At 40.7% G+C, this 14,701-nt stretch overlaps 1 protein-coding gene across 1 annotated transcript in view; it reads left to right on the top strand.

The window, feature by feature from the left end:
- Nucleotides 1-14,701, top strand: part of MAP2K6 (mitogen-activated protein kinase kinase 6) — a 123,437-nt gene that overhangs the window by 95,820 nt on the left and 12,916 nt on the right. Inside the window, exons 8-11 of the mRNA XM_032456982.1 lie at nucleotides 592-719; nucleotides 1,602-1,679; nucleotides 2,872-3,011; nucleotides 10,165-10,210. Of these exons, the coding sequence (XP_032312873.1) occupies nucleotides 592-719; nucleotides 1,602-1,679; nucleotides 2,872-3,011; nucleotides 10,165-10,210 (392 nt within the window). The remainder of the gene's footprint in view (nucleotides 1-591; nucleotides 720-1,601; nucleotides 1,680-2,871; nucleotides 3,012-10,164; nucleotides 10,211-14,701) is intronic.

Here is a 14,701-nt window from a genome sequence, read left to right as displayed (position 1 = left end):
TCGCAGAAATACCAATCAAAATTGGTTGCTTTGATCATATTTGGTATATTGTTATGTTACAGTCTGCCCTTTCATTCCACTAAATGTGCCATAGATCATTATGAACGGTTCTTTTTAAAAAATTGTTTTATTGTCATAAGAACACTTAACATGAACTCTGCCCTCATAACAAGTTTTTAAGGGAACGATATTAGTATTATTCATTAGGGACAGTGTTGGACTGCAGATCTCTAGAACTTATTCACCAAATATAATAGAGACTATCTGCCCGTGGAACTCGGCGTTTGACTCACTAATAAATTTTGAAGTTCTTACTACATGTATGGGGTCAATGAAGATGACAAATTAGAGGATACAGGTTTTTCCATTGATGGGCTCGCAATCCTACAAGGACAAAACATGAAGTAGAAAATCAAGATGAAAACAGTAAGAGGTTTGTAATTGTGAATCAGAGATGGAAGTTCCTTTTGCGCTATGTCTGGTGGGGAAAGGAAGGAAAAGGAGAAATGGATATTTCAGGCCCCCTGGTGGTAGAGAGGTGAATCTTCAAGGCAGCTAAGACCATGGGCTCCTGACTGTTCTCCCTTACAGATGTCAAGCCTTCCAACGTGCTGATCAACACCTTGGGCCAAGTGAAGATGTGCGATTTTGGAATCAGCGGCTACCTTGTCGACTCTGTCGCTAAAACCATTGACGCAGGATGCAAACCGTACATGGCTGTAAGTATGGCAGCTGGAGGTGGTGTCTGAGAATGCAACCTTTGACAAATGGTGCTAGGAAATATGAAAAAGATGGACATGGAGGGAAAACTGAAATGTGCCTCGGAGGCAAGAAATAGTCTGCACCTTCTTTTTTGTTAAATATTTCCTGTCTGAAATCCTTAGTCCCTTGCTTCATATATTTTTCTTAAAAATTAGATCAAGGGGTATATTATTTGAAAAAAACAAGTAAGTAATACATAGAGCCCAGACAATTTCCCACACTGAGCTGCAGGGGAGTGCTACCTTGTTTGTTGAGAACAGAACAGAGAAAAGAATTTAAGTTCCCCAAACGAGTCACGTTAGTCCCTAGGGAACCTCACAGCTGTGAAGATTGACTGCCATGAGCAGAGACCTTGGGATTCTATTCAACTTAAGGGACTTCGACTGTAAATAGTCTGTTTGGAAATGGACTTGTGCTTGGAGTTGAACAACGTTTAGCTAAAAGTTGCTGAGGTCTATTCACACCAGACAGTAGCCCAGTGATTCTTGTTGATTCTTTCTACTGAGTTCCAGACTGTTGGAGTTTTAAACAAGGAAAATCCTAGGCTGGCAGAGTAGCTTTATCATGTGTGCCATGTTTCTTCTTAAGGCAAAATTGAAGTTGCTTTTGAAGTGTGAGGGGGACTTTGATCCACTACTGTCTCCAAGAAAAGGTGCATGGAGAATGAGGAACACCCCTTGGAGATGCTGATGTTTACTGTGGTTAGCAAGTCTTCTTGGCCTGGGAGGCATAGCTAACAGCTTACAACAACTCACTTGGCAGCTGGTGCCACCTCTCCACCTGAGACTTCACTGAATCAAGAGTGTTATCTCAGTTGTCTTTTTCTGTCTACTTTTCAGCCTGAGAGAATAAACCCAGAGCTCAACCAGAAGGGATACAGTGTGAAGTCCGACATTTGGAGTCTAGGCATCACCATGGTAACGTATGATCATCATTGTGGACCTGGGTGTTGGGGTGTTCTGGATACGAAGCTGGAATGGGGTGGACTTGGAGACCAAGAGGCAAACACTCTAAAAGCTTGTCTGAGACAGCAGGAGATTTGGAGTGGCAATTGTTTGCAATGTGGTGCAGCAGAAATAGTGAACTGGGACTAGGCAAAACCCAATTCTCTTTATTTTGCTTCTGAGTAGTTGTGTACCCTTGAGTAACTGATGGAGTCCCATGGACTGTCTTACTGTCCTCATCTATAAAATGAGAGGATCTGACTATACTGTTCCATGACAGTTTTCTTTATAGTTTAAAATTAAACTATTCTAATCAAGGCATGCCGAAGCTTAAGCTATTCAAAGAGTGCTGATGTGTGTGGACCTGGATAGAGCTTTGTTACCAGGACACAGGCTCAGTTTCCCAGAGTATGGTTATGACAGAAGTCTTGGCTGTTGAGTACAGGTATAGCCAAAACACGTAATAACGAATAGGGTAATTTCCTCAGGCACAGCCCTAAAGGTATACAGCTAGTGCCTGATTTGTAACTTTGGTGATCATAAATTTTCATTGTATCACCAAGGTCTGGAATTACCCACTGTGGTCCTGGCTTCTTCCCAGGCACAGCAGCTGATTAAATCCCATGAGTTATTTCACATCCCTGCCCAGAACACACGTGATCTTGTAACAGCAAATTGGCCTTTCCAAGTCCAAAAAAAGATCAGTCATTTGGTCCTAGGTTGGTTTTTGTTTTTTTTTTTCCCCTTTTTTCCCCCCATTCTAGCAAGGGACCAGCAGATGGCAGCAGATATACAGCTCTGTAAAAGCCTTAGTGTGAGAATTGCTTTTTAGACTAAACATTTGAAAGCCTAGTGGCTTTATATCCTGAAGTTTAATACTGCTGGCTTACAATTTTATTAAGTGCCACACTGGGTGTTAGTGAGGACTCAGTTTTAAATAGACTTAAGTGGCTGTCTCCAGTAACATATTATCTGAAAATCCCTAGCACAAGGAATTGGAGGAAAATTGTGAGAGAACATTTTATTTTCCCCCCAGATTTAACTTGATTGTCACCATCATGTTTCCCTCTGGTTCTCCTGGAACAAAACGGGTTCCCTAGTGGATTCCCTGTTTAAACAAGTAGCTCTATTTAAGCTTGCCTCCTTGTTTTCCTTTCCCCTCTAGATTGAATTGGCCATCCTTCGGTTTCCCTATGATTCGTGGGGAACGCCTTTTCAGCAGCTCAAACAGGTAGTAGAGGAGCCATCACCACAACTCCCCGCAGACAAGTTCTCCGAAGAGTTTGTTGACTTTACCTCACAGTGGTAAGAGATCCTGTCTCCCAGATGCCAGTGTTAGGGAAGAAGAGGCACTCTCATGACTTTCCTTCATTGGTGTCAACCCATGATGCATACATTCATCCCAAGAGCATTGATGGAGTGTGCCCTCGATGCTGAAGCAACAAAGATGCCTCTGTCCCAGTCCCTGCCTTCACTGAGCTCACAGTCAAGGAGGAGAGTTTCACCAATCAGTCACTACAGTATAATATGGAAAGCCCAGTGATGCAGATATGCATAGAGTATTGGGGGAACTCAGAGGCAAGGTATTAGATAGAGTTTTCAGAGGAGATAAATCCTGAGCTGGGACCCTGTGAGGTATTTCCAAAGGAAAGGGAAGTAGGAGTATTCCAAGCAGAAGGAACATCGTGCATCATGTCGCAAAAGTGAGAAACTCCTTTATGAGAGTTTTAAGCCATTTGATGTTGACCAAAGCATAAAGAGAAAAGTAGATGGACCCACTAGAGGATTAGGAGTGGAGAGTAGATATGATGCAAAGAACTACTTCAGATGAGAAGACAGCCGCTATTTTCAGAGCATGATTTAGGTACCCAGAAGAGCTACTTGCAAAATAGTTCTAGGATTTTGTAGGCTGCTTCTTATAGACTACTTGCTAATTTTTGGACACCCTTGCCCATAAGGGTACAATGGACAGTCCTGGGGGTCTGAGAAAGGTATCTAAAGAAAGATGGAGTAGAAAGATGGAAGGAGCCATACTAAGGCTGTTAATTTTGTTTTCATGGAAATTGCCAGTGGAATTTAGGAAACTAGGAGAGGGGATAGTTTTCTCCAGAAAACCTACTGGTTTCCATCTGCAGAGGGAGCATGATGTCTAGCATGACTGATACCAATGATCATTGCAAGTGATGCTGGAAAGAGGATGCTAAAATGGAACCAAGGTGGTTTATTTGGGTACCTGCAGAGCAGATGAGAATCAGAGGAAGGGGAATCAGAGATGGTGACAAGCCCTGCTGTGATCCTTGGAGAGGAGCAATTTTGGCCACTTGCTGCTAAGGAAGGGGCTGGAGTTCTGAAGGCTGTTTGAGAGTCTGGTTTCCTCAAGGTTATCATTCCCTTGGCCTCCATGCTCTTTGGAAGAAGCTTCTACTGGGAAACATGATGAGACAAAGCAGCTGACTGTTGCTTGTGAAACTAAGGCCTCAGCCCTTAAGCTCAATGTCACCCCTGGTACTTTTCCCTAATGATATATGATGCTGACCTACCATTGTTTTTTGTTTGTTTTTGTTTTAGTTTTGGCTGGAAGGCCAGAGAGGGCTGGAGCAATGGGCTGTAGTACATACAGTACGTTGCTGGATGTAATGTGTACATCCTCTGGGCCTCTGGGATGTGTCCTCCCATCTGCTTTCCTTGCATGAGTGTGCAGGACGTGGTGGTACACCTGCCAGGTTTAGATGGGTTCATGATTTTTGCCTCTGGATTCAAGAGCTTAGTTTTCATTTTTTGTTTTCCTTATCCTCAGATGTTTAAAGGTCACATAGGAAAAGGGATGAGTCATCTTGGATAGTTCAAACCAACAGTTCTCAAAAAGGAGTGGTAATGGGAAAGGATCTTATCCAAGGAAGCCTTTTCAAACTATCCTCTTTGTAAGCTTTCTCCCACCTCGCCCCTTTTCCCAACATTCTGAGCACTTCCGAAAATCTTGGTAAGAACAAGGCTGGTGTGAAAAATTTGAGAAAGCCAAGTTGCCAGTTGTGAATCACCAGTTTAGTCCCGTGGTTCTCAGTTCTGGTTGCTCACTGATAGAACATGTGAGAGCTTTTGAATGTACTGTCACCGAGGCCTCAGCCTCAGAGATTCTGGCTTAATTGGTCTGGGGAGGGTTCTGATTATCAGAATTGTTCAATGTTCTCAAATCATCCTACTGTACAGCTGGCATGAGACCCCTGACTTACAACTGTGACCTATGGACCTGTTATCAACTGCTTCCTGTTTAAAAAACTGTTTTTCTTCTACAGTTTTTTTGAGAAATTGTTCAATTACTTTATTTTCCTTTGACCAATTTTCTTCTCTTACTTAGACTTTCCCCTGCAGAGTCAAGAGTGTTAAAGCTTTTTACAGATATTTAAAAAATGAAAGCTTTGAAAAAAAATAAAATTTTTTCTAATTTTAATGTATGCACACATCTGTGGAAATTGCAGATTCTTGTACTATTTATTGCTCTTTCTGTAGCAACCACCCTGTTCCTACTGTCCCCCACAGAACAAAGTATCTTCATGGTCACCCTTCTGAGGTCACCATTTCCCCCTTGTTTTCTCTCATTTTCAATCCCAGCTACTGTAGTTCATTAATTTAAAAATTTTGAGCCATACACATTTTCCAGCTTTCCTGGAATTGTGAATTCTGTTAATATTGTTTGGGAAATAGAAGGGGGGGCATTAATTCTGAATTTTATGAGCATTCTTACTTATCCTTGGTTGGACTTTTAAGAGTACAGGCTCTCTTATTTCAGATGCCAGGTCAATGGTCTTTTGCCTACCATAAACTATCAATATATTTTCTTTAATACCCCCTTAGTATGAACATTCTTGTGAAGTCAACTGAGTTGGAAAAGTTGTCTAATGCTTCAAAAAATTATATTGATTTTTGGGGGTATTTTATGAATGGCTTAGATCTTTAAGGAAGCAATTTTATTTTTCATATGTATTAGTATACAGAAACACACCTGACCCCAGTAGCAATTTAGTTATTCACTTTTGAAACAAATTACTGACAGTTTTAAGTTTGATTTGGAGCTGGGTGGAAAGAATGGAAAAATAATCACTACCTAAAAACACCTCTTCTATTTCCTGATGAAAGAAGGATATAACCTATAACTCCCTTTTATACCTGTTCTTCCATTTTCTTGTGAATAAAACTATATTTTTGAGATATAGCTTCAGAAAAGGACCCTTTTTTGAATGACCTCCATGTGGGTTTTTTTTTTTTTTCCTGTATTGATGTCTGTGACCCTTGAAGACATCTAAAAAGCCCCAACTCTATGTGGAAAGTGGGGAAAAGGGACTACAAACTTGGAAAGTGAACAATTTAATCTCAAAATCTGAGAAAGATGCATCTGTGTTTTAATTTCCTACATCTGTCTCTGGGTTAAATGTAGAACTAGAAGAAAAAGGGTACATTACTGACAGCCTAGGTGATCTGTCAGAGTATCTGAGACCTTCCGTGGGATGCATATGCCCTAAGCATTTGATGACATCACAGTGCTGCCCCATCCTGTACGCCTTCATCCAGGCCATCAACTCGGTAGTCACTCTCCTCGGGTCACTGCTGGTCAGTTGACAGTAAATTGGGGTTTGCGGGGTGGAATCGAATTGACCTATCACTATCATCTCCAAAGTTAGGCTATTCTAGAGCCCAGAGATCCAGCTAGTGTCTTTCTTTTGCAATAACATCAGAGCACCATTAATCCTCTGGGTTGGGGCAGGGGGTTGAGGGAGGAGAGAAAAGAAAAGAAAGTTAAGGCATTTATTCCTTATGATCTTGAAGAAAAAAAAAAGATTTCTTACAAACCTTTCTTTTCCATACTTATTTTGAAATAGGACCACTGAGCAACATTTTCTTTTTCTTTTTTCCCTGCCCATGGCTTTCTTGTCTTAGGGGTTTTAGAGAGTTCCTGGGGCAGGGGTGCTGACCATATAAGCCTTGTTTGGGGATTCACAACAGAGAAAACTGATAGAAAAGCCTTACATTCTAGTCCTGCAGAAGGCTTCACAAATGAGTTCCTTCAAAAAGTGGAAGCCTGGCAGGCTTACATTTTTTTCACCATGACCTCTTCCTATAGGTTCATTGTCTTGGGGACTGAAGAAAGTTCACTGGAGACCAACTGCCAAGTGCCAAAACAGCTTGACTTCCTTCTTGCTTTGCTTGCAGGCCTATTTAAGAGCTCGGTGCCCAGCTGACCAGACTGATGGCATGTCAGTGTAGGTTGGAGGCCCACCCAGACGCTGATACTGTCTGACTCAAAGGAACTAGTATAAAACACAGACAATCAAACATAGCTCCCTACTTGTTCGGGAAGGACAGTAAAAAGAGGCACTGGGTTTTTATTTAGCTTATGACAGACGTATGGCTTGGGAGGCTCTTTTGTTTTTATTTTGTGGATGCACCAAAGAGCCCTTCTTGGGAACAGTCAGGGAATTCAAATAGGCACAAATCCTCTGGTCAGCATAACCTCCATGCTAGCAATTCTCAAGAGTGCATGAAGCTGTTTTTTGGTGTCAGCTACAGTCAGGAGTGTGTGTTATGGCATTTGGAAGAGGAATTAGGGCAGTTAGCTAATTGCACGCTTGAAAATGACAAGCCACTTGAAAATTCAAAAGTCTGACTCAAGTCCAAAAAGAAATTGGTATAGCTTTGAACTCCACAGTTGTTATTTTGTACTGAATTTCAAGCACTTCCTATTAAACATGGAATTTTTGCTTTTTTCCCTAACCTTATCCTGAGTATTTTGCTATTCTTAGCCCATGTTTTGAAGTGTTCTTGATTTAAAAGATGGAGAGAGTGGGTTGTATCAGTATATTAATTCAGTGAACAGCCTTGGTTTGCTGTATAAATATTTTCTGTTAATACTCTAGCAGTAGTGCTTGTGGTCCATTTTGAGTTTTGTAATCGGAGGCCGTAAGTCAAGAAATAGCCTACTGGTCAACAGTCACCGAGCTTTTAGGAATCCTTAACACTTTATGGTGGCTTTTCCTACATTTTCTTTATGCAAATTAAAAAAAATTACAGAGAACTTTTCATAAACTGCTCCACAAGTGAAAAAATAAGACCTCCTGACTTAAAATGACCTCTCCTTGAAAGAATGTAAGTATTTAATTTCTTCTACCTGATAAGAAGGGAGAATACTGTTTTATTATCTACTAAGTAGAAAGTAAAAAATCAGCAACATCATGAAGATCTCAGGTTGCACTGTTTTAACTGTTTGAGAAACAAGCTTTTCTTTCTATCATTCCCTTGGTTCCGTTGTTGGTCAGTGAACGCTGGGAAGGGAAAGATGGGATCTCAAGGAGACTTTTCCTGAGTCAGTGTCGAGTTAGGGTTTGATGACTGACTAATGATCCAGCTAAACAGAGACACCTGAAATTAACCACTTGACAACTGAGTGTGGATTCAATGTTACCTTTGTGCTTTTCCTTTCTGGTTTTAGGGAGATAAATTGTTCGTATTATAAAGAAGACTTTCTGATTCTTGACTGGCTTTGAACAATAGCTGGAAATCCACAGCTTTTGTCTACTAGTCTATTTGCTTTTTTTCACTAGTGTCTGTGTGCAAGTCAGCCACATTCCTGGGATCACAGTTCTGTGTTTCTTCTGGGTGAACTAGCTCTTGAACTTAGAAACACTTTCGCTTCCTGGGGTGGAAGGTAGGGAGGGGTGTAGAAGTGAGAATGTGCCCAGATGACAGATGACCCAGTTGGAGATGCTTCTAAGTGAATTTCACTTCAGAGAAGGAGATAGAAGGCAGCAGTGAGGAGGAAAACCCTAGTACACATGGCCCAGGGTTTCCCAACCTCAGCACTAATGATATTTTGGACTGGATCATTCTTTATTGTTGGGGAACTGTCCTGTGCATTATGGGATGTTTAGCAACATCGTTGGCCTGTACCTATTGGATGCCAGTAACAATGGCGTCAACCAGAAATGCATCCTCCAGACATTGCCAGATGTCCCCTGGAGGGCAAAACCACCTGCAGTTGAGGACTGACTACCAGTACAGCCGTATAAAATCTCAGGATAGTAGGAGTGACAAGGTCTCATTCATTTCACTCAGGCACACCTTCCCATGTCAATCCAACTTTGACAGTTGATACTTCCTCTTTCTAATTTGCTCTTATTTTTATCCTCTGGTCACTGAGGTCACCAGGTCCTAGATCTGCCCTCAGTTCGAGGTTGAAACTTCTCACACCTACCTGTGCCCTGTCTCAGGTTCCCTGGCTTCTACCCACAGCATTGCCTGGAGTAAACTGGTAGGCGGCTTTCAGTTGTTTTGGTTCAAAAGCTTCCTCTTTTTTTTTTTTTTTTTCATTTCATTTTGGTTTTAAACCACAGCTTTTCCAAGCGTCTCAACGATTTCACTCTCTGTTTCTGTATCTGGCCCTCCCCGCAATTATTAGCCTACGTGGGTGGAGCAGAACTCATGTCACACACACCAGGCCTCATTTGCTCAAAATGATCCATTAGCACAAATCCCAGCAACCCAATAATCAGTCACTTTTTGGTTCCTTCAATGCCAGGCAAACTTCCTTTCCATCTATATATAATTCTGCAGCCCGATGGGCAGAGGAGTCTGTAGGTTGCCTTGCAAATTAGAAATCATCCTTTTCTCCATTCTGTAACCTGGGATTCCAACTCCAAATAAACTGATTTTTTTTTTCCATTTTTAGGCCGTGGGTGAATACAGGGGTGGGTAGAGAATGGGGTGAGGGGTTGGTCTCTTTATATGGCAGTTTTATTACTATTGCCTCTGGTGTCAAATGTGATTAAAATGTCAGTGCATGCAGACAGCTGAAAGCATGGGAGCCACTTGACATAATGCATGACCACCTTGTGTTTCTAAGAATTGCTAAGTCACTGGCCATGTGTACTTTCTCTTTCATCAGCCAAGAAGTCATAAAGTAGTAGTGTGACCTTAGACATTTTACATGTGTATTGCTTCTCTGTCAAGTAGGTTTGGTAGGATATATACATATACATACATATATATAAACAAATTATACATTCAAGGAGGCCAGAAGCAAAAAGAATTAGATATTGAAGACAGTGAAGAGATAACAAATGTAGTATAAGAAACACCTGCTAATTTCTTTGCCAGTGGGGGGATGGATTAAAAACTGTTTGGAAGGAAAATAGATATATATTAATAGAAGCTAGTTTTTATGTCATTGGTAAAGTATCATAAGGAAAGTAAACAAGCGCATTTATTCTTCCCATTAAGGTACACCCAGAGTGACTGAAAACATAATTTGTAAGTGTAATGGAAGAGGAAAGTCAAGACGGGAGATTTATGTTTTCAGTACATTTTTAGAGGTGGTTCTCTTTAGTCTTCTACTGGTTCTGAAATCGTAGTCTAGTGAAAATACAGATGGCTTCTAGATTTTAATATGATCATTTTTTTTCCCTTTAAGCTTGAAGAAGAATTCCAAAGAAAGGCCAACATATCCAGAGCTTATGGTAAGTATCGTCAGCAGTGTAAACATGTCTGAACAGCGAGTACAGGTGAAATGACTGAGACCTAATACATTATAAGCAAACAGCCATCCTGGAAGAGCTGATTCATTGAGACATTGGTAAGTGGAGTTAAACTCAAGAAAAAAGAGAGCTGAGCCCTTCATGCCTCCTACATCCCTCGTTAGTATAACCTGGTGCTGGTCACCAGTCTTAGCAAAATTTTTTACATGATAATACATCTGTCATCATGTAGACCAAATTATGTCTCTAAAATTTACATTTTCACATTTCAAAGGTACTAGGAGATATAAATTAATATAAAATGAAGGAAAATATGATGTAAAGGATTTCAATAATGAGAAAAACTAAACTACTACATGACTGATCAGTTTTTGATAAAATACTTAGGATTAATTGGATGAACGTTTTGCTGGATATTTAAGGAGGAAAGAATCACTTTGTTTTCTCCTGGTTTTTACTTTAATGGGAAAAAGTTAGACAAAGCCTTATTAATTTGAATTATATGACCTCAGCATTCACAATTTATCATTTGCACTATGAAAAATGATATAAAAGTAAGACCTTAGGGTTATTGTTTTTAAATAGTTTCTTTTAAATTGTGGTAACTGCAATTCTAAGCTAGTTACAGATGATTCTTTAATATAGATGGCAGGGACCTAAACTTGGCAATCCTTATCTATATATATAATGAATGTAGGAGAAACACACTTTTTTTGAAATATAAAATTCAGACTATTTACTAATGTTGTGTTAGCACCTCCCTAGATTTGTTCCAATTCTTAAGATTTTAATTTTAGCAAGGAAAGGAAGAGTTCTACTCATGCATGATTACAAAAGAGATAAAAGCAAACACTGACAGCAGTTCTTACAGGCGCATATTCAGCAGGTGTCAAATGCTTGCTCCTATCCCATCCCACCCAAAAGCAGTGCTCAATCTTCAGAACCAACTCAGGGCAGGTGATAGAATTCCAGGTTCCTGATAGGTCTTAACAAATGGTGTGGTGAGTTGGCTCCAACCTGGAAGAAGTATAACTTGTTGACTGTCTTCTTTGGTAAAAATGTCTTGTTGGGTCCTTTGCCTATTTTTAACTGTATTATTTGTTTTTGTTTGTTTGTTTTGTTTTTTTGCTATTGAGTTGTATGAGTTTCTTATAGATTTTGGATAATAACCCCTTATCAGATCTATGGTTTGCTAATATTTTCTCCCATTCCATACATTGTCTTTTCATTCTTTTGATTCTTTGCTGTGCAGAAGCATTTTAGTTTGAAGTAGTCCCACTTGTTGATTTTTGCCAACAAGCACATGGAAAGGTGCTCACTATCCCTGCTCATCAGGGAAATACACGTGAAAACCACAGTGGGACAGCACCTCATGCCTGTTAGAAAGGCGTGAAAGGCAAGAGATGAGCACTGGTGAAGATTCAGAGAAAAAGGAATCCTGTACACTGCTGGTAGGAATGTAAATTGCAAAAGCAGGTATAGGAAACAGTTATGGAGTTTCCTCACAAAATTAAAAATAGAACTATTTTATGATTAAGTAATTCCACTTCTGGGCATAAGCTGAAGGAAATGAAATCACTATCTTGAAGAGTATCTAAATCCCCATGTTCATTGCAGCACTATTTATTATGACCAAGATGTGTAAACAATCTAAGTGTCTACTGATAGATGAATAAAATATATATATATATATGTACACACACACAATGGAATATTATTCGGGCATTAAAAAGGAAACCCTGCCATTTACAACAACATGGATGAAGCCTAGGGGTATTATTCTAAGTGAAATAAGTCAGACCAAAAAAAAAAAAAACCTGCATGATGTCACTTAAATGTAGAATATTAAAAAACTGAATTTACAAAGAGTAGATTGGTGGTTGCCAGGGTTATGTGGGTGTGGGGAATGGGTCAGGGTGGTCAAAGAATACAAATTTCTGTTTACAAGATGAGTAAGTTCTGGGGCTATAAAGCAGAGTATGGTGACTGTCACTGTATTATGTACTCACAAGTTGCCAGGAGAGCAGAAGGCAGATCTGGACAGTAGGTGGTAGTCACAGCTAAGCAGGTGGATTTTCAGTTCTGTTGCTTAAGATTTAAGTCTGAACTATTCTTCAGGTGGATGACTGTGGAAGGATGCAGGGAAGAGTTTGAGAAGAGAAAAGGCCATCTTCCTGGGCCTCTTTGTCCCCTCTAAAAAGGCAGCCCCTGGGACTCAGCATTCAACTAAGCTTGAGGGAGAGAAGATGAGTAATGCTTGAGAAAATCTTAGGATACTGCATGTTTTGGTTGAGTACTTCCTCTCTGATTATATGTACAATAGCCAGTCAGGGGCCTTGGCAGTCCTGGCCATACTTTTTTTAGTATGCTTAAGCAACCCACAGAGCATCTAAAAATTAATTTCCCATTAAGTGCAATGGGCATTGAGTGATTCCTTTGGGGTCCTGGAGAGCCTGTACTCCTATTTTAAAGTTGCCTTGTTTGTCACTCTTTTCAGATAAAAGAATATTTTATATATTTTTGCAGATATTTAAAATGCAGAACTTTTTTTTCCCTTCTAAGTGAGTGCTTATCAGAAGTTTCAAGGAACACACTGAGGAAATAAATACTCAGTCCTAGCTTAATATACCTTGGCAGCTGATGTTGAATTCTACCTTCCAGTATATCCTAACAGGGTGGTCTTTTATGCTCCACATATTAATGTTGTAAGATCATGTGCCCCCCCCCCCCCGTTATGGCATTAATCTTTGCGGTCCTGGAAATGGACTTGCCTTTTAAGGCCACAACTGGTCACTGCTTTCCTGTGGAATTGAGGTTTTTAAATGGAAAATCTGAGTCGACTTTTTGACTATAGTGTTGGAAAAACACATGCCATGCTGAGAGGCTATTGTTTATGTTGTAGGAGTTGGTGAAGAAGTAGAAAGGAAGAAAAAAAAAACACCCTTTTTTCCAGGTGAAGAACAGTATAATTAAGGCCCCAACCCAGACATGTACCTCTTACAGAAATCCCAAATGTTTTCTCCCTAAATGGGACTGAGGAGTATATACATGCTTTAAGGTCATTTCATTTGCTTGTCCTCTCAAACTTCCACTGGGGCACATGACTCAGTAGGAATTGTTCTCCTGGAGTAGGGGATCAGCCAAAGTTTTTGTAAATATTAGACAGTAAATATTCAGGTGTTTTGGGCTGTTATAACCCCTTGACTCTGTTGTTTTATTATGAGAGCAGCCACATTCAGTGTGTAAACAGAGGGGTGTGGCTCTGTTCCAATAAAACTTTATTTCAGAAATAGGTGACGAGCTAGAATTTGGCTCCTGGACCATCCATCGTTGACCCCTGTCCTAGATGATAATCACCAGAGATGAAAAGCAGGTGATTCAAGTGGTGCTCAGTGAGGTGATTATGTTCTCCAAACATCCCTGGAAGTTCTAGATTAAATCACAGTCTTGAGCAAGGATGACTGAACTCAGAAAACCATAGTCTTGAGGCATGAAGTGTCTTCAGGGGGTTTGGAGACCACTGGTGATTGTCACTTGCCCCAGTGCTCCTGCCATATGTTCGAGGATCTCCAGGCCCAATCAGTGATAAAGTCCTCCCTTCCTGCACCTGGCTCCTCTTTTGAGAAACCCAGCCTGGGACTATGGTCTGGGAAATGATTCCATGGTGCCTCATATGCTCGTCCCCTGGTTGCTGTCCTTGCTATTCTTAGTCTATTGCTTATAGAAAGGACTGGTTCCCTCCCAACCTTTTGCAGCCTCAAAACCCACACAAGAGGGAGAGTCACACTTTCCATTTTCACATGCCTGCCGCCTTTCCCCTCACCCTGCCCTCTGGCTCTCACAGCATTTTCCCAGCCTGAGAATAAACTGAAAGATGCCTGCAGATTTCTTTTTTAATTTAAGACATCAGGTTATTGAATTCAATCACAGACCCAGACTACATCCACTGAGCTAATAGCCACCAGTGGAACCAGAGTCAAGATGGGACTGGTAGGCGTTAGAAGCAGTCCTGAGACAATCTGAGGTTTGACAGGTCCTGTTTTGATAGTAGAAAGCTTTAAAGTACATTAAAAGATCTCAGATATTAAGAGGATGTGGGAAAGTGAATAAGCATGGTGGTAAAGCACTTGGTGAGGGTGCTGTGTAGCTGGTTAGTAATCAAAAGTAAAGCTGCTATTAATTTATCCAGGGAGCTCAAGACGAAGAACCCAGCATCTAGAGCTCCAGTTAGCAGAGTGGGTGTGAGGCTCTGGCTCCTCACCCAACCTGTACCTTCACGTGGGCAAGGGGGGGAAAACCTCTTTTCCATTTTCTGAGTCATGATACTTCACGGTGACCACCTACCTTCTTTGGAGCTTTACTTCTATGTTCCTGTCCCATTTACATTGTTTTCTAAAACTTCCACGGGTGGGCATTCAGTTTCCCACAGGGCTGACTCATCCAGCCCTCTGCCGTCAGGTTTAAAACAAATGT

The sequence above is a fragment of the Camelus ferus genome, chromosome 16 (assembly GCF_009834535.1).
Source record: "Camelus ferus isolate YT-003-E chromosome 16, BCGSAC_Cfer_1.0, whole genome shotgun sequence".
NCBI classification, from domain to species: domain Eukaryota; kingdom Metazoa; phylum Chordata; class Mammalia; order Artiodactyla; family Camelidae; genus Camelus; species Camelus ferus.
The sequence above is the reverse complement of the archived record's forward strand: the minus strand, read 5'-3'. Positions and strand labels throughout refer to the sequence as shown.